Source organism: Amphibalanus amphitrite, unplaced genomic scaffold, assembly GCF_019059575.1.
Source record: "Amphibalanus amphitrite isolate SeventyFive unplaced genomic scaffold, NRLGWU_Aamphi_draft 000654F_arrow, whole genome shotgun sequence".
NCBI classification, from domain to species: Eukaryota; Metazoa; Arthropoda; class Thecostraca; order Balanomorpha; family Balanidae; genus Amphibalanus; species Amphibalanus amphitrite.
The window spans coordinates 165,822-184,344 of NW_024882148.1; the positions used below are offsets into that span (position 1 = coordinate 165,822).

An 18,523-nucleotide genomic window follows, 5' to 3' on the forward strand; every position below is an offset into this window, starting at 1 on the left:
CCTGAAGGCCCCACTGAGACCCCTTTCCTCTCTTCAGTCCTCCATACCGGCTCTTTAGGCTAAACATCGGCTCCTGTGGCCTCCATCCCGGCTTTGGAGGGCCTCCATACAGGCTTTTGGGGTCCGATGCCGGTTTCTGGGAGCCCTCAAAAGACTTTCGAGGCTATACTGTCTTCTGAAACCTTTCAGCAACTTTCAAGGGACCGACCCTGATCGGAGGGCTCATTCAGTCTGGGGAGTCATGTAGGTCTCTGGAGGAGTCTCTATGTGGTCGGTTTCCAAGGGGCTTCTGACAGTCTTCTTGGAACGGTCTCGTAAGGCCCTCAATGGTCCACTGCGGATCCAGAAAAGTGTTTTGAGACGCTGCGGGCGGTGGCTAGAGTAAAAGATTAGCCGATGAAGAACTAGCTGCATTTGCTTCTTAATGCTTTCATTATTTGAGATAGGTTAGTACACTGCAATTTCAAACCTTTTGCAGAACTTGTGTGTATAGGGATAGTTTTCCAAAATCTTCGTTTTTCATAAATTTAATAATAATCACTAAAAAAACTGAAAGGGGGCCCAAAACTTCCAGAGGGGCCCCTTGAGAAAACTTTGCACCCCCATCCAAAATTACCTTCCGCCGCCACTGTTATAATATATGGAAAAGACAGTGTACGACGTAAGTCGATGTGCCACGGAACAAGCACTATACGCGCGCTGTGGTTACCAAAATTATTAAATACAGTTACCTACATATGACGTCTAAGACCATTGTGGTGCGCGTACATGAATGGGGCATAAATATGAGAGCGACAACCGTAAAGGTGTCAACAATGAACCACGGACACTAAAAACCGAAGGCATTTTAGTTGACCTCACGCACTCGGGGTTGGGTCTGTCCCATGTTCTCTGGCCAGGGGTGGGGGTGGGGGTGGGGGTTGGGGTGGGGGTGGCTGAACCGGCGCCGTGTGAGTGAACCCCGCCGTCCGACGTGTGACGTCACGGGGCCCGGCGGCGCCGATTGGCGGCTCGTCGGTGTCGTCGGCGCGCCGGTCGGCGGCGGCGCCGGCCCACCTCACTCGCCTCCCGGTCCGCCGCACCGCGCGAAGCGACGCCAACAGTGCGCAGAGGACTGAGCGACGGCGCCGACGCATACCGCACGCGCGCCGAGCCGCCGACACCGACACTGCCGACAGCACCAGGTGAGGAGCTGAGCGCGGGTCCAACAGCACCTGCAGCTCAACCAGCTGTTTCGTGGAGTAATACCTGATTTTCATGTCATGCATTTCGATGTTAGAAGTCAAATTTTGTTAATAGCAAAACGCAGGGATTCAAATAGATCTGTTCTTTGTTGCACCAAATCACCAAATCCAGAGACTCGGTGTTGTACAAGGGGATCAAAGTTACATATACGGGGACAAGACTGAAGTTTATTTAAATTCCCACGACAAGTATCCCTGATGGAAAGTTCGAATAGTGTCGACTGTCGAGGAGGATGGTGGGTTAACAGATGTTTTAATATTTGCAGTATTTTAACCTTCGCATGTGAAAGGGGGGGTTGGATAGACCCCCTCCATCCCCATGGCTTTTCGCGAATAACTCGCACAAAAAGCGGCCGATCCCGGCGAAACTTTCAGTACCCTCGAGTTGATCAATTTCACACCTACTCTGAGAATTTCATGACCCTGACTCAAGTGACCTTTGACCTGTGACCTATTTGTCGAGGCCATGTTTGGCCGGAATCGCGATTCGGCGAATGTCGGCTCGCATTAGCCGCGCGTTTGCAAGCTTTTCGTGATTTCAAACGTTCAAACATGTGATTTGATGTTGCTCCCATGCATAAGGGTAGATGTCAAGGTCACCTGAAGCTCAGGTCAGGTCATCCGAAATCACTTTCATGCCAATTCATTAACTTTTTTAAGGTGGGAGGGTCCCTTTAAGACCACTCAAGTCACAAAGCTGGTTGCAGGAGGTTATATTGATAGCCGGTCCCGTAGCTCAGTTGGTAGAGCGTTGGACTCCGCGTGGTGAGAGCACGCGTTCCCGGTTATAACAGTCCGGGTTCGAAGCACGATGGGCGCTTGACATTTACGTATGGGCCTCCTGACAGGTATGGTTGCGGTTGGTGGCAGGCCGTAGCCAGGCGAAGTCAGTGAGGGGGCCGGCCGTGCGCGGCTATGTGCGCATGTTAAATTTTGGACTCTAAATTCTGCCATAGAACCGGAATTGCGTGATCGGAGGGTAGAGGGCAGGGTCACCGCAACAAGCTTCGCTTAGCGGTGGATCTGTCCTTGTGAATCCTTCCTATCAAAAGGTTCGGAGTAAATTTATTAAAAAAAAAATCATTCAGTTCGACATCACTGTCAGCCCATGTCCTTTTGAGTTCATTGGCGACGAATCCAACTAGCTTGCCCAATGGGATCTGGAGTTATTGACGAAGTACTCCAATGACCTTAGTGACGCCATATGTGACGTCAGGTAAAGTTTATCATGCAAAAGCTAAGCTTTGGAGCCTGCAAGCGGTATGGTGCCGTCTATTGATAACTAAACGCTGAAGCTTCGGTTTTGTCCTCATCACTGAAAGTTGAAACGCGTGCGGCGCGATGTAATCAGGTGACAGGCCAGTGTTAAGGTACTGCTCAAGCCATGTGTTCAGGTGTTGCTGGACAAAGTGTAAAGTGTATCGGAAGATAAAGAGCTATTTCTTCGTGTTTTTTTGTTGTTTGGTTTTACGTCTTAATGGAAGTAAAAATGTTCGATAGAATGCTTTCCGAAAGCAATTCAAGCTTTTATATGTTGCCGGCAGCACTGTTTTTGGTGGCAATTCACAGCATTTCCAATGAGAATGTGTGATACTAAAGTGATACCACATGCTGCTTGATTGCTTTGAATGGAGTAATTCGTGTAAAATATCGGCATTAGTATTCCGTTCTTGAAAAGGAGATTGTAAAAATATAGGGGCATTCCACGTCAAATCAAACACCGAAATCCGTCATCCCCTTCGATTTTTCTGAAAATTTGTAGGCAGACTGGGCATGGTTCAAAACTGAGTTACGTATAATATTTTCGAAATTTGATAACGTATCGCTGAGATATAGGTCATCGAATATAGCGAAAAATGCCACACATCAATTTTTTAAATGGCTATAACTCTGGTTCCTTTTCTGGTATCAAAATGGCATTAACAGGGTCTTGTAGGCAATTGATAAGGCTTTGATTTTTAATTATAAAATTAAATTGAAGTGACCTTGAAATGCATTTGACCTTGAATTAAAACAGAAAAATTTAAATAGCAAAAAACACGTCACTTTCGATTTGGGTAATTTTTACATATTATGTCCGTCACAATGTTCCTAACCATCTGTGAAAAAATTGGAGTGGGCCATTCATAACTTTCGCGGCAAACGCCGTTTTCATGCATCAACATCACGCAACCGCGCGTGACCTTGAAAGACAGAGTCAAGACATGCTTGCTTGTGTACACTTTCTGAAATGAATGATTGCTGATTAGTGATATCCCAAACTCTTCGAGAATGGAAATGCATAGTCATCGTAGCAGACTTGTGCCGGGATCAAAAATCAAGATCCAGGATCCTCAAGGTCCCACGGCAAATTCAATTTTTAGAATCCAAGGTTTCCAAGGTCCAACGGCAAATTCAATTCCTAGAATCCAAGGTTTCCAAGGTCCCACGGCAAATTCAATTTCTAGAATCAAGGTTTCCAAGGTCCCACGGCAAATTCAATTTCTAGAATCCAAGGTTTCCAAGGTCCCACGGCAAATTCAATTTCTAGAATCCAAGGTTTCCAAGGTCCCATAGCAAGTATACTTTGCAGGGTCCACAGTCCCCAAGGTCCCACGACAAGAATGCATTGCAGGATCCACAGTCCCCAAGGTCCCACGACAAGAATGCATTGCAGGATCCACAGTCCCTAGGGTCCCACGACAAGTGTGAATTTCAGGATCCACAGTCCCCAAGGTCCCATGACAAGTACACACTTCAGAGTTCAGGGTCCACAGTCCTCAAGGTCCCACGGCAAGAATACATCTCAGGATCCAAAGTATTCATGGTCCCACAACAAGAACTTAAACAAACTAACATTCTGATGAGCAGACTTACTTCTAAATATTCTGCCAACGGATGCCCAGAAACATTGAAAGGGGCAGAACCTATGCAAACCTGTGGACTGTGGTGGTTTTATCGTTAACCAACATAGGTAGGGGGAGCTTCAACACAAGTTAAAAATGAATCATAATATCAATATCTCCTTCTTTAACCTGACAAATTCATAAAAAAATATAGGTAGGTAATAGGTACCTTGCAATTTGTATTGTCATGTCCCTTTCAATTCAATCTTACCTTATCAGTAGGCATGTAGGACAGCACCTTACAGCTATTGAAGACAGACATTCAAGTATTCTTTCAGGCAATATAAAAAAAACCAGAAATAAAACCTACAGGCTTCATAGAAATGGAAAAGTTGAATTGGATAGGTATATGCTTTCGATTTTCTGCACATTCAGTTACATAATGCCTAGGATAAAAAGTAAAATATGTTCTAAGTCTTGTTTGCGCGAGCGCTCACAGAAAAACTGATCGACTAAGCCAATAGAATTCGAGTATCAGCGAGCGTAAACCTTACTTACTGTTCATTCACATTAGATTGAAGGCTCTGAACAAAATTCCATCTGACAATTTTTTCGTCAGCCGGTTATTCGTCGGCAAATTTTCGTCTGACTTTTTCGTCTTGCATTTTTTCGTCTGTTCGAATTAATTTGGCGCATTTTTCGTCTGAGTATATTTCTGTCCGGCATTTTTTCGTCTGGACGAGGCGGAAAATGTCCTTATGAAAATAATGCGCGGACTTAAAAATGCACAGACGAACAAATGCATAGACGAAAGTCTGCGGACGAAAATCTGCAGACGAAAAATTGTCCGACGAAAACCTGCTAAACGAAAAAGTTGAACTGTCATGGAATCATTGCTTATATAGCTTGACACTTACTTGGTCAGTGGGTAGCTTCCAAGTAGCTTCAAGCCCGGCATATCACAACCCAGAAAATATGTGAGGTGAGATTAGAAAAGAACTTTCCAAACCACCACTGTCCACTGTTTGACAGTTTCATAATCCATGTTCATTGATAATGTAAAAAGCTACCAAGTCTCTTGTTCCAGTTCTGCCTCACAGCCATGGCAACGATTTTGCTCTATAGGTATATGTCTACACAGTCTGGTTCGTTCTCTTCGTGTAGCTATCTAGCCCCTTGCAGCTGGTCGCTCAACCATAGATATTTATTGAAGTGCTTACAGACAAAACCTAGTGCAGGGTCCTTAGTGGCCCATGTGCAACATAAACCTCATGGTCCAGCTTCCAGGATTCTTGAGGTCCCTCAACAAAATGATGGTGTAGGTCCAGACCGTTCTCCTAAGATCCCATGACAAATAATAAAACTGGTACTGAAGGTCTGCATTCTGCAGGGTCTTGCAGCATACCAAAATTTTGAGGTCCTAACCCCTGGGTTTCCATGGTTTTAGGGCATATGAAATGTTGAGGTCCTGGGTTTCTAAGGTCTCATGTCACATGAAATGTTGATGTCCTGGGATTCCAAGGTCTCACGGCATATGCAAATGTTGAGGTCCTGGGATTCCAAGGTCTCGCGACATATGCAAATGTTGAGGTCCTGGGATTCCAAGGTCTCGCGGCATATGGATGTTTTAAGGTCCTGGGATTCCAAGGTCTCGCGGCATATGGATGTTTTAAGGTCCTGGGTTTCCAAGGTCTCGCGACAAAAATGACAATGCAAGGTCCAGGATCCATCAAGGTCCCAGACCTTGGACTCTGCGAACCCTGGATCTCGGATCTTTTTGGGACCTTGGCACAAGTCTGCATCGTAGTCAAGCATTCACGTTCCATAGTAAAAGTGTCTCAGGCAAACGGTATTTTGCGGTGAATTTTGAGCCGTGTGGAAATGCATCATGAAGTAAATTCAACGAAAACATTATCACGCAACGATATCTTCACGTCTTTTGATCTTCACTATACGAAAGAACATACATTTTTTAGTATGTATGGGGAATTTCTAGTTAATCCAATAATAAATATGGCAGTTAGAGGCCTGCTAAGAGTAACATGTCGCCGGCTAAAGCGGGCTCGGCCGATGCGGGAAAGGCAGCAATCACAATTTTGTGTTTACACGTTCATATTTCAATTGTTTACCAACCGATTTTCAAAATTCTGTCACCATAAGATTGCCTGTACATTTCTTAGTCTTCTCACAAAATTTGACGCGAATCGAACGTAATCAGCGGTAGGGAGCGCGATGTAAAGACAGAACCGTTCCGTTCCGTTCCGGCACAGTCTACAATTCAGGCGGCGCGTAGCGGTCGGCGCCGGCTGCAGAGCCGCCGCGTCGCTGCGGCGACAGGATGTTCACTTTACACCGCATTACTAGAACAGTTGTGAACCGATTTTCTTATTGCTTGCACGATGAGATGTCCAATTCAATTCTTGACAGGTAGCCATAATTAATTTCGCATTAATCTTATGAGATATTGGCGAAAAACAGGAGGAGTGGGCGAAATTCGCTCTTCCCCCTCCACTGCGCGTGCTAACATACGTTTGCATATGTGCAATTTTCTTCAAAACTTATGAATGGCCCACTCTAATTTTTTCACAGGTTGTTAAGAATATGGTAGGCAATAAAATATATGAAAATGAGCCAAATCGAAGGTGACGTGTTTTTTGCTATTTCAAGATTTGTGCTTAAGAACAGAGTTAAGCAAATTTCAAGGTCATATATTTAAGTAGGTGCAATTCTAAACAAATGCTTAAGAAATTACCTAAACAGTAAGGTTTATTTCATTCAAATCAAACTAGTACAACCAAAGTTATGGTCGTTCAAAAATATAAAGATGCAACATTTTATAAAAATTTGATGCCCTATATTTAGAAGACCTGTGGTCAGAATGTGCAAAAAACATCAATGTAATGTCCGGGGCCACACAGGAACTCGCTCACAAATTTATAATGAAATTGCTGATGGTAAGGTGCAAAACAGCCGATTTTTGTTCGATTTGACGTGGAATGCCCCATAGCATCCTTTGGCGCTTATGGACGATCTTGCACCAATTTGGTGAAGTGATATGAACTGTAACGTCGGAGTAGGAGTCGAGAGTCGCAGTCGGAGTCGGAATCGGTATGATGAATGGGGAATCTGAGTCGGAGTCGGAGTTAACCCGCGCCCCACTGGGGTCTGTGTATAACACGCCCTACTGGGGGGGGGGGGGGCTATTCATAGCCCCCCCTCCTAACTCCGAAACTACTGGGCCGATCGTCAAAATTCAAACGGCGTCTGATAGCCCCGGAAAAACTGTCGAGCGAAACCTAATTTCATTGACCTCGAGGTCACCGATGACGTCACAGGTCAGGTCAAAGTAAAAATTATTAGCACTTTGGCTTGTTCACATTTTGGGCTCTGGCCGCCGTCTTACAAGTCAGATCAGGCTCATTTTTGGTTTCCACACTCATGAACAGATGCTCTAGATACCTTGAGGGTACCAAACTTGTACTTTGATTTTCAGGTCAGGGTCAGGTCATCACAGGTCACGAAAATATTATATCATGCGTCGGTCACGTGACACATGTTTTATGGTCCATTTAGGCCATAGATTTCGAATTTGATGTCGTCTGTGTCATTCGAGGTCATTTTGAGTCGAATTTAGCTTAGGTCAGGTCACTTTCAGGTCAAAAAAGGTCAAATTTTGAAGTTAAAATTTTTCAACAAAAAAGGTGTCTATTGGATGCAGTTTGAGCTCAGGAACACGATGGTGCCATTTATATTGGTGTACGATGTCAAATACGTACTGAAAAAGTGATTTGAAAAATTAATAACTGTGAATTTTTTGCAATAATGCGTATAACTTGGCCATTTTTGAAGATATTTAGCTAAAACTTGCTAGAGTTAGTCATAATCATGCGTTCTGTCACATATATTCCGGTTTTTTCGAAAAGTAAAAAACTTTTTGAAAAAATATAAAAATATAAATTTTGAATATTATTATATAAAATTTTCGAAATTTTCAAAATTTTGAAAATCCGAGATAGCAGTTTGATAGCGCGGTCAATTTTGAGTCCTTTCATGCAAAGAAATTGGATCTAGCTTAAAAACTGAGCTCTTGGGAGCGATTGCCGTGGTTCAATGTTTTGCGTCGAAATCGGACGAACATGACGTCACTCTGACGTCATTTCCGGCCGACCTATGGTAGCTACGAAGTTCAAATTTTGACACAAGGTGTCAAATTGATGCAGCCGAAGGTACTGAAAGTTTGGCGTCGATACGTCAAGCGGTTTGGAAGTTATTGCAGAAAAACGGGAGGGGGGCTAGAAATAGCCCCCCCAGTGGGGCGCGGGTTAAGAGTCGTATTTTGGACCCAAAATTGCAGTGGTTGGTCTAAGCAGTCGAAAGTAGGATTTTTTCTCGGCTTGACTACGACTCGAGTTACCGTGAGTTGCGTAGGTCCATGTGGCATTCCTGTCATGGACTTGAAGTTTATAAGTCCTCTAAAAAGTTTTCGCAAAGTTTCAGCAATTTATTACTTGCTCAAGCGAGTTTCAGTACTGCTTTGGTGACTTCATGCTATCATGTTTGCGTTCATTAATTTATAACTACATTTATTTTCTTGAATCATATTTAGTAAAAGATTATTGGTATAAATACGCAGCAATAAACCATAAACATGCGTGAGCCAGAAACAATCAAGCAACCGAAGACAAATCATAATATTTGTATTTGGGTATTTACTATTCTATACTTCAACTTGAACAAGATGAGCGCATAATTACGCGTTACATTAGTGACACTTCTGTACCTCTCAGTGATTCATTGACTGTTGGTACGCTTGGTAGCTGCTGTTCTGCCATCCATGCCCAACAAGTTCAACGACACTGGAGATGTGGCTAAAGTAATTGGCAATGCGGTTTATGGCTGTTGACGCCGTCATGGCTGGAACGAATTTCCGGATAACTCCGGAATGAATGATTCAGCATTAAAACTGGATTTTATGACGTCTCCCTGGCCGTGTGTTATCTTCATAATACGGCACGCTTCATATGTAATGCTATAACTTTGTGAGCCATGTTGATTGATTATGTTTTGGGTTAGGGTATCGGTAATAACATTAACAGAACATATTAATAATGCAAGACAAGTCATAATAACAGTTTGAAAAGAAGGTAAGATAAATAACCAATCTGCAGCCCATCACAAAAACTGATTACTGAAAAAGTACTGGCAAGCTGATAAATTACTCGCAATAACTCGGCGCCAACCGCAGAGCGCCACATCACCGTCTAATCAGGGTAGTGGCACGCACCGTGCGCCGTCCCGATTCGCCGGTGCACGCACTGTGCGCCGGCGTGCCCTGGGTGCCCTGGGTGCCCCGAGCGACCCGGGGCGGTGCCGTGACTGCGGGCGGGCGCCGCACGCTCCGACGCTCGTCTTGGTGTCGCCTGCCACGCTCCGAATACAGCTCGGCGAATAACGGGTCCCCGCAGCCACCGCCACTGCCGCCGGCGGTGTCGGGTCCGACGGCAGACCGCCCGGTCCTCGGGAGTCTGAGTCACTGACTCACTGAGTGCCCAACGAGTCGGGGAGGCACCCAGCTGACCAGTGCACTGGTCACGGTACGGTACAACTGTGACTCCCTTTGTATCCGACTCGGTGTGTACCTACTGAGTCCTATTGAGAGTTACAGCCTGGAACGGCCTCACATGTCGGCAGGGCCACTTGACTGCGCATTCGATAACCATAACAGGAAATTTAGTTAGTCAACCGGCAGATACTAATTATTTGATAAAAGAACATCTTCGAAAAGGTTCGTTGCATCAAATGGCTTTTTTATTCAACAAGAAAGGCATGGACATAAGCGATGGACAAAAACACGAACAAAGGCACTCCGGCCAGAACACATTCGTCACACTCAAAATCTTCAACATGTAATTTAAAACAAGAACCAAGCAATTGCAGCCCGGAAACCGCTTCAAGGCGTGTTCAATTTGTTGTCTGACAATTCTATTGTCGACACCTTCGTCCATTTGTTCTCACCCGTCTCCCGTTATTATTGCTCCGTTTTGAACATTCGATTAGTCCCGGACACCAGAGAAGGTCCGTTACGGGCGCCGCCGGGGCATTCAGCGGTCCTCAGAGGTCAGGTGTGGGCGGGGGAGTCACACCTTCCGATACCGGTGGCGACAGGGGCCGGCGCGCGTGAGCAGCTCCAGTCAGCGGCGCCGGCCGGACCGCGCCGTTTTTGCCGCGGCCGACCCGCGCTGCTGATGAGCCATTCGTGACCGGCGGCGGGCAGTTTTGGCGCCGGTTTCCTGGCCGTGGGAGAACCCCTGAAGGAGGGGGAAGGGGCGGCTGCCGGTGACGCGTCGGAACTAAATGGCCGTCGGCGGCAGCCAGCCACTTTGCAGGTCCAGTGGCTGGTCAGCGCTGGCCCTCAATGCAGCGCCGACCTGCGCGGGTAGATCTCCGATCAGAAATGTCGTCTATGATATCATACAACAACAACAACAACAACAACAACAATCACAAAACACATTTATTAAACATAAAAAGGAAATAAGCAAATGTAAGTCCAGGTGGTGGTACAAAAGCTAATGCTTAACTCGAGGCACCACCACCTGGCAACATAAACAGAATAAATGAATGTGGTCTAATCCAGGGCCGCGGAGGTCGGCTGTCGCGGCAATTAGCGGTGATAAGTGGTGATGGGCGGGCCAGCGCCAGTCCACCGAGATGGGGCTATATCAGTCTGGATCATGATGATGGTCACACACACATTCACATATCAATATAGCCAAACACATGTCGAACAGCAGCCATGATGCTAGCGCAGCTAGACGCCCAGATCGGCGCCGCTAGTGGCTCACACGCGTTTAACCTGTGGTCGCACGGAGGGCTCTCTCATGGTTCCTTCTGCTGATATGGTCGAGAAGACATTCCATTCTGACTAATTACAGACTGCATTTCCTGCTAACGCGCCGTGCCTATTTGTCACGGAAAGTGAAGACGATGACAGCCAAACAAAGTGGTGCGTGAGAGATGCTATGCCTGGTTAATCTGAGAAACATGACAAAACATTGCCAACCGCTCCGATTCAAAAGCCCGGAAAATTAGTCTGAACGCTTCTCGCATTTCCGAAGCTGGCGTAAGTGCCCGAGGTGTCATTTCACGTCATGGCGCACATTTTCTCACAGTTTTCCGGGTTTGTGTTCACACATTAATGGAGTTTTTGTTGGCCCAGACGGACGAGCTATGGTGCATTGTTCTATCCTTTCGTTTAGTTGCCGTAGTGAGAACACGGACCCACTTCTGAAGGCTGAAGCCACTTTGATTATTATAGCCTGACTTTATTATTAAATCAGTTGAGACAACTTCAACAATTGAGACACCTTCAACTTTAAATCAGTTGCGACAGCTTATGCCTTATCATACATTTAAATTTTCATTTCCTTGTTTCGTGCAGGCTTCAACGGCATGCAAATATGCGTCTTATGCGTCGTCACTTTTGTATTCTCATCAAAACAGGGAATATCTGTCTTAAAGTTTTATCAAATAGGATTGACGCACTTCAGTAAGTTTGTGGTTGAACTGTTGCGCAATTATTAGCCGTTTTCACGACGGGCTATCCGGCGAATGCACCTGATTTGACCAAATCTGCACCTAATCTCTTTTACAGCAAATATCTTTATTTTATGAATTTATTTCAGTGTTTTAATCGATGACACTCTCTGATAATATGACAAGGCAGGCAAATAAGCAAATAGTGCAACCTTAGCTGATAGCTACTAAGAGACACACTGAACCTGATTTGATCAAATCTGCACCTGATCTGCACCAGATGTGCACCAAATGTGTACCAGATGGCCGTCGTGAAAACGGCTAATGTATAGTCCATTTATCTTATTTGTTCAACCGTTCACCGCAATTGTTAGGCGGAAAGGACATTTCAGCATATGCTTTTGTCCTTGTGTTTTGACTAAATTGATGTTGCTTTGTTCCAGCTACTGACAAGATGCTGCCAAGGAAGCGCCTGTTTGCATTGCTGGTGGTCCTCCAGGCTGTTCAGGTATGTGCACTGCAATGGGCCGGGTCGGTTGCTGGTTATCATAGCAATGTGTGGAGCTTGGATCATTGGCTTTTGGACCTTTGGCGGCATGCAATTAACTTGCTGATATGGTTGATATTTAACATTGCCTTGTAATTTTGCATTTTGTGTCATTATTTTGCGTTACTTATTAAAAAATGGATCAAATATCTATCTCAATGTTTGTAATTTGTTCCATTGTATTTTGCCTTGGAGTTGTATTTTTCAGCTCTAAGCTTAAGATGATACTTCAACCACACTGGAGCTTAGTCAAACATTAAACATTTTCATCGGTCGGTATTTGGTGCCCAGGCAGCGTTCTCGGTCGGTCGTTCACTCTTTAATTGGCAGCTCGCTCGCTGAAGCGCACCTGACGAGCATGTCGCGAGCCCCGGCGGGTGGCCCCCGTGTATTTAGTCGCCAGGACGGACGCTTTTAGGGGGCACCCCTGGACGGTGCAACAATAACGAGCGCTTCTGCCAACCATCGCGGTGCACCCCTCGAAGCTCACGCGACCGAGACATCAGACGACAAGCTCAGCACAAAGACCTGACATTTGTGGAAAATGATGTCATTTTGTTTATGATAAATAATGGCTAATCATACTTAGTGAGGTTGCAATAGCTTCTTGAGCTCCTAAATATAGCCTTGGATGTACTGCAGCTCCCAGTTTGGCCAATCTGTTTTATGTCTACGAGCGTCATTTGAAAATGCACGAAAGTATCAAAATAGATAGCACTAGGGTGACCCGCGTGCTCCGCAACGCGAAAAGGGGTATTTTCGATTGACGGGTGTTCGGTTGTTCTTGTGTCGGTTGGGTTATCTATCCATTTCGGTCGATTGCTTTTTGACGGCTAAACGTTTTGGTTTGTGGAAAAAATATCCACCGCATCGAGGTGCCCGTGTCTGATAAGCATGCTTTCCACTTCAGAATCTGTCAAATGTGCTTTATAATTGAGGTGCGTAGTTTTAAGACAAATGAAAGGCGTAGATAATTTTCGCTAAAAATGATTTTGCAGAGGTTTGAAACATTTATATTTTTAAGAATACTGTTGCTTGACATGCAAACGTGATGATTGGATCTTGGAGAGAATTGAATGCTCTTTCCAATGATAGCATTTTCAATTGTCAAACGTATCAGGTTAAGCAGCAAAATCCGTGTAATTATTTAGTGGCACATTTTGGACAAATACCATTTAATTCAGCGATTTTTTCCACATTGTTTTTGATCAATTAGCTTTTCATAATTTTTCCATGAGAGACGGTACATTTTTATTGCTAATAGGCGCTGTTTCAACTCATTCTGTCTGACGATCACCTGAAATTAATATAAAATCCAAAATCCGTCCAAAACGTCCATTTTTCAAAAGAAAGTGTCCTCCCCGGTGCACGTGGCGCGTGCCAACCCCTGCACCGCACACCATTCGATAGCCCGTTCGATTCTCTACACGATGCTGTTTTCCCCGTACCGGTCGGGTCCACGGTTACCGAGATATTGCACCGGGACCGGACCCGTGTCGGGCAAATTTGGCTGTTTTCGCCCGTTTTGGCCAGCCGATTAATACATGTAAAGTCTATGACGCGAATTTGCACTTTCTGGGCACGCGCCACGCGCTCGCTATCGATCCGATCGAGCTGAGACCCATCAAAGGCACGTTGTCCATCCTTGTTCTATGAGTTGCGCAAACTTCAGCGCGGTAGGTGCAACGGTGTGACCTGTAACCCGCGCTACGTAGCACCATGTCGCGACCTTCGTAATAGACAGGAACTACGTCACCTCAAATAGTAATATAGACAAGCGGCTGCGCCACTTGCTTTGCTGCGTGGTCATAAAATGCGGCACCAGCCAATTTGCTTTCGAATGGTGTTCGATTCAAATCGATGCGTCGTCTAGAAGCATAAATATGGACAGAAATGTGAAGAGAATTTAAAAAAGAACTGTTCTGAGGACTTCGTTGGATGAAATTTGGGTGATACGGGGTCAAGACGGGTCGAGGGGGTCACCCCCGGTCACTTTGGGTCAGGCCAGGTCACATAGGTCACCGACTCACCTCCCGTCCCATGGGATCAGCCCGGGCCACACTTCTATTTTTGCCTCCACCACTACCCCTACCCCTACCACTGCCCCTACCCCTACCCCTACCACTACCTCTACCACTACCCCTACCCCTACATCTACCCCTACCCCTACCACTACCACTACCGCTACCCCTACCCCTACCACTACCCCCCTACCACTACATCTACCACTACCACTACCACTACCCCTACCCATACCACTACCCCTACCCCTACCACTACTCCTACCCATACTCCTACCCCTACCACTACTCCTACCCATACTCCTACCCCTACCACTACCCTACCAGTGACTACCACTACCCCTACTACTACCCCTACTACTACCCCTACCACTACCCCTACCCCTACTACTACTCGTACCACTACCCCTACCCCTACCCCTACCACTACCCTACCCCTACCACTACCCCTACTCCTACCCCTACCCCTACCCCTACCCCTACCAACACCGCTGGGTCATGTCAGGTCACATAATAATTGGATCCAATCAGTACTAAAATATCAGACTTAAAGTGTTCCCAGCCCTGCCCCTATTCGTGCCATTCCATTACGTTTAATCGTATTTGTCGGAAATGACGCCTTGTGGCATATGTGGCGCATTGCGACAAACGCGGCGCATTTTCACCCGGCGATTGAGCATGCATCTTGGCACCAAATTGTACCCATATCGGACTATATTTGACAAAACTGTGCGATTTGCGGCAAAAATGACGCCTTGTCACCAAAGTGGCGCCTTGCGGCAAACTCGGTGCATTTTTTAACTCGTATCACAAACTGTTCCTATTGAACGAAAATCAACACATTCTTTCGCCACCATTTATCAAAATCAATTTCACCATCCGCCAATGCGAGGCACCCGCCACCGATCGGCATGCATTTAGTTCACAAAGTTTGTCGACCCCGGCTCTCAATGAAGATATAAGAACCGATCAAAATTTCATTGGCGTTCTTCCGGCGCGCCCCACGCGCAAACCGTGCACCCCAGCGAGTCGGAACCTAGAAAAGGCACTGACCCGCTCTGTCACCTATAAGGTGTGCAAATTTCAACCCCCTACGATATACCGTCTGCCCTGTAGGCCGGCTAAATTGAACCCACTACACGGCGTGGCGGACAAACAAACAGACAGATGGATCCTGTTCAAATAGTAGTATAGACAAGCGGCTGCGCCACTTGCTTTGCTGCGTGGTGAGCAAATGCGAAAGCAAATTGAAAAAAACGCCCGTCCGCCGACGAACGCAAACATCGCACAAACAAAAATAAAAAACGACCGCCTCCAACCGCGAACAACACCGCAAACGCCGCAAAAAATGAAAACCGCCCGCATCCCGCGCCCGCCCGCCGCCAACCGCAAACGCCGCAAAAAAATTAAAACCGCCCGCATCGCGCGCCCGCCCGCCACCAAACGCAAACGCCGCAACAAATGAAAACCGCCCGCATCGCGCGCCCGCCCGCCACCAAACGCAAACGCCGCAAAAAATGAAAACCGCCCGCATCCCGCGCCCGCCCGCCGCCAACCGCAAACGCCGCAAAAAAGTTAAAACCGCCCGCATCGCGCGCCCGCCCGCCACCAAACGCAAACGCCGCAACAAATGAAAACCGCCCGCATCGCGCGCCCGCCCGCCACCAAACGCAAACGCCGCAAAAATGAAAACCGCCCGCATCCCGCGCCCGCCCGCCGCCAACCGCAAACGCCGCAAAAAAAAATGCCCGCATCGCGCGCCCGCCCGCCACCAAACGCAAACGCCGCAACAAATGAAAACCGCCCGCATCGCGCGCCCGCCCGCCGCCAACCGCAAATGCTGTAAAACTGAAAACCGCCCGCATCGCGCGACCGCCCTCCGCCAACCGCAAACGCCGCAAAAAACGCCCGTACCTCTACCCCTACCAACACCACTGGGTCACGTCAGGTCACGGACTAAGTTAATATAATAATAAGTACTAAAAATAAGACTTGAAGTGTTCCCAGCCCTGCTCCTATTCGTGCCATTCCATTACGCTTAATCGTATTTGTCGGAAATGGCGCTTTGTGGCGTATGTGGCGCATTGTGACAAACGCGGCGCATTTTCACCCGGCGATTTACCATGCATCTTGGCACCAAATTGCACCCATATCGGACTACATTTGACAAAACTGTGCGATTTGCGGCAAAAATGACGCCCTGAGATAATTGTGGCGCATTGCGGCAAACGCGGTGCATTTGTAAACTCTTATCACAAACTGTTTCCATCGAACGAAAATTAACACATTTTTCGCCACTTTTCATTCAAATTAATAACTTGCCGATCCGCCAATGCGAGGCACTCGCCACCGATCGGCATGCATTTAGCTCACAAGTTTGTCGACCCCGGCTCTCAATGAAGATCTACGAACCGATCAAAATTTGATTGGCGATCTTCCGGCGCCCGCCACGCGCGAACCGTGCACCCCAGCGAGCCGAAACCTAGAAAAGGCGCTGACCCGGTCTGTCACCTAGAAGGTGTGCAAATTTCAACCCCCTACGATATACCGTCTGCCCTGTAGGCCGGCTAAATTGAACCCACTACACGGCGTGGCGGACAGACAAACAGACAGATGGATCCTGTTTAAATAGTAATATAGACAAGCGGCTGCGCCACTTGCTTTGCTGCGTGGTGAGCAAATGCGAAAGCAACTTGAAAAAACGCCCGTCCGCCGACGAACGCAAACACCGCAAAACGCGCAAAACGCACGTCTTAAACGCGAACGCAAACGTCGCAAAAAATCGCTCAACCGCCGCAAACCGCAAAACAAAAACACAAAAAACGCAAAAAAGACGCCCGCATCGCACGCGCCCTAACTGCCAACCGCAAACGCCTAAAAACGCCCGCACGCCGACAAACGCAAACACCGCACAAACAAAAATAAAAACCGACCGCCTCCAACCGCAAAACAACACCGCAAACGCCGCAAAAAAATGAAAACCGCCCGCATCCCGCGCCCGCCCGCCGCCAACCGCAAACGCAGCAAAAAAAACGACCGCCTCCAACCGCAAACAACACCGCAAACGCCGCAAAAATGAAAACCGCGCGCATCCCGCGCCCGCCCGCTGCCAACCGCAAACGCCGCAAAAAGAAATTAAACCGCCCGCATCACGCGCCCGCCCGCCACCAAACGCAAACGCCGCAAAAATGAAAACCGCCCGCATCCCGCGCCCGCCCGCCGCCAACCGCAATCACCGCAAAAAAACGACCGCCTCCAACCGCGAACAACACCGCAAACACCGCAAAAAATGAAAACCGCCCGCATCCCGCGCCCGCCCGCCGCCAACCGCAAACGCCCCCCCCCCAAAAAAAAATAAAACCGCCCGCATCGCGCGCCCGCCCGCCACCAAACGCAAACGCCGCAACAAATGAAAACCGCCCGCATCGCGCGCCCGCCCGCCGCCAACCGCAAACGCTGCAAAACTGAAAACCGCCCGCACCGCGCGCCCGCCCTCCGCCAACCGCAAACGCCGAAAAAAAACGCCCGTACCTCTACCCCTACCAATACCACTGGGCCATGTCAGGTCACGGACTAAGTTAATATAATAATAAGTACTAAAAATCAGACTTAAGGTGTTCCTAGCCCTGCCCCTATTCGTGCCATTCCATTTCGCTTAATCGTATTTGCCGGAAATGGCGCATTGTGACAAATGTGGCGCATTGCGGCAAATGCGGCGCATTTTCACCCGTCGATTGAGCATGCATCTTGGCACCAAATTGTACCCATATCGGACTATATTTGACAAAACTGTGCGATTTGCGGCAAAAATGACGCCTTGGGACAGATGTGGCGCATTGCGGCAAACGCGGTGCATTTTTATACGTGTATCACAAACTGCTCCCATTGAAAGAAAATCAACACAATCTCTCGCCACTATTTATTCAAATTAAAACTTGCCCATCCGCCAATGCGAGGCACCCGCCACCGATCGGCATGCATTTAGTCCGCAAAGTTTGTCGACCCCAGCTCTCAATGAAGATATAAGAACCGATCAAAATTTCATTGGCGTTCTTCCGGCGCCCGCCACTTGCTTTGCTGCGTGGTAGGAAAAAATTGCGGCACCAGCCAATTTGCTTTCGAATGGTGTTTGATTCATGTCGATGTGTCGTCTAGAAGCATTGATATGAACGGAAATGTGAAGAGAATTTAGAAAAGAACTGTTCTGAGGGCGTTTTTGGATGAAATTTGGGTGATACGGGGTCAAGACGGGTCAAAGGGGTCAGCCCCGGTCACTTTGGGTCAGGCCAGGTCACATAGGTCACCTTTCGTCCGCTGGGATCAGCCCGGGCCACTGTTCTGCTTTTGTCT

The 18,523-nt window shown here is 47.4% G+C and overlaps 1 protein-coding gene across 2 annotated transcripts in view; it reads left to right on the forward strand.

Annotated features, from left to right (window-relative positions):
- Positions 1-1,063: 1,063 nt before the first annotated feature.
- Positions 1,064-18,523, forward strand: part of LOC122364071 — a 38,227-nt gene continuing 20,767 nt past the window's right edge. Inside the window, exons 1-2 of one of the 2 annotated variants that reach the window (XM_043334131.1) lie at positions 1,064-1,184; positions 12,049-12,113. In XM_043334131.1, coding sequence (XP_043190066.1) covers positions 12,060-12,113 — 54 coding nt within the window. In that variant the 5' untranslated portion in view covers positions 1,064-1,184; positions 12,049-12,059. Of the gene's footprint in view, positions 1,185-4,933; positions 5,052-12,048; positions 12,114-18,523 lie in introns of those variants that run through there. The other variant, XM_043334130.1, reaches the window with a different exon arrangement.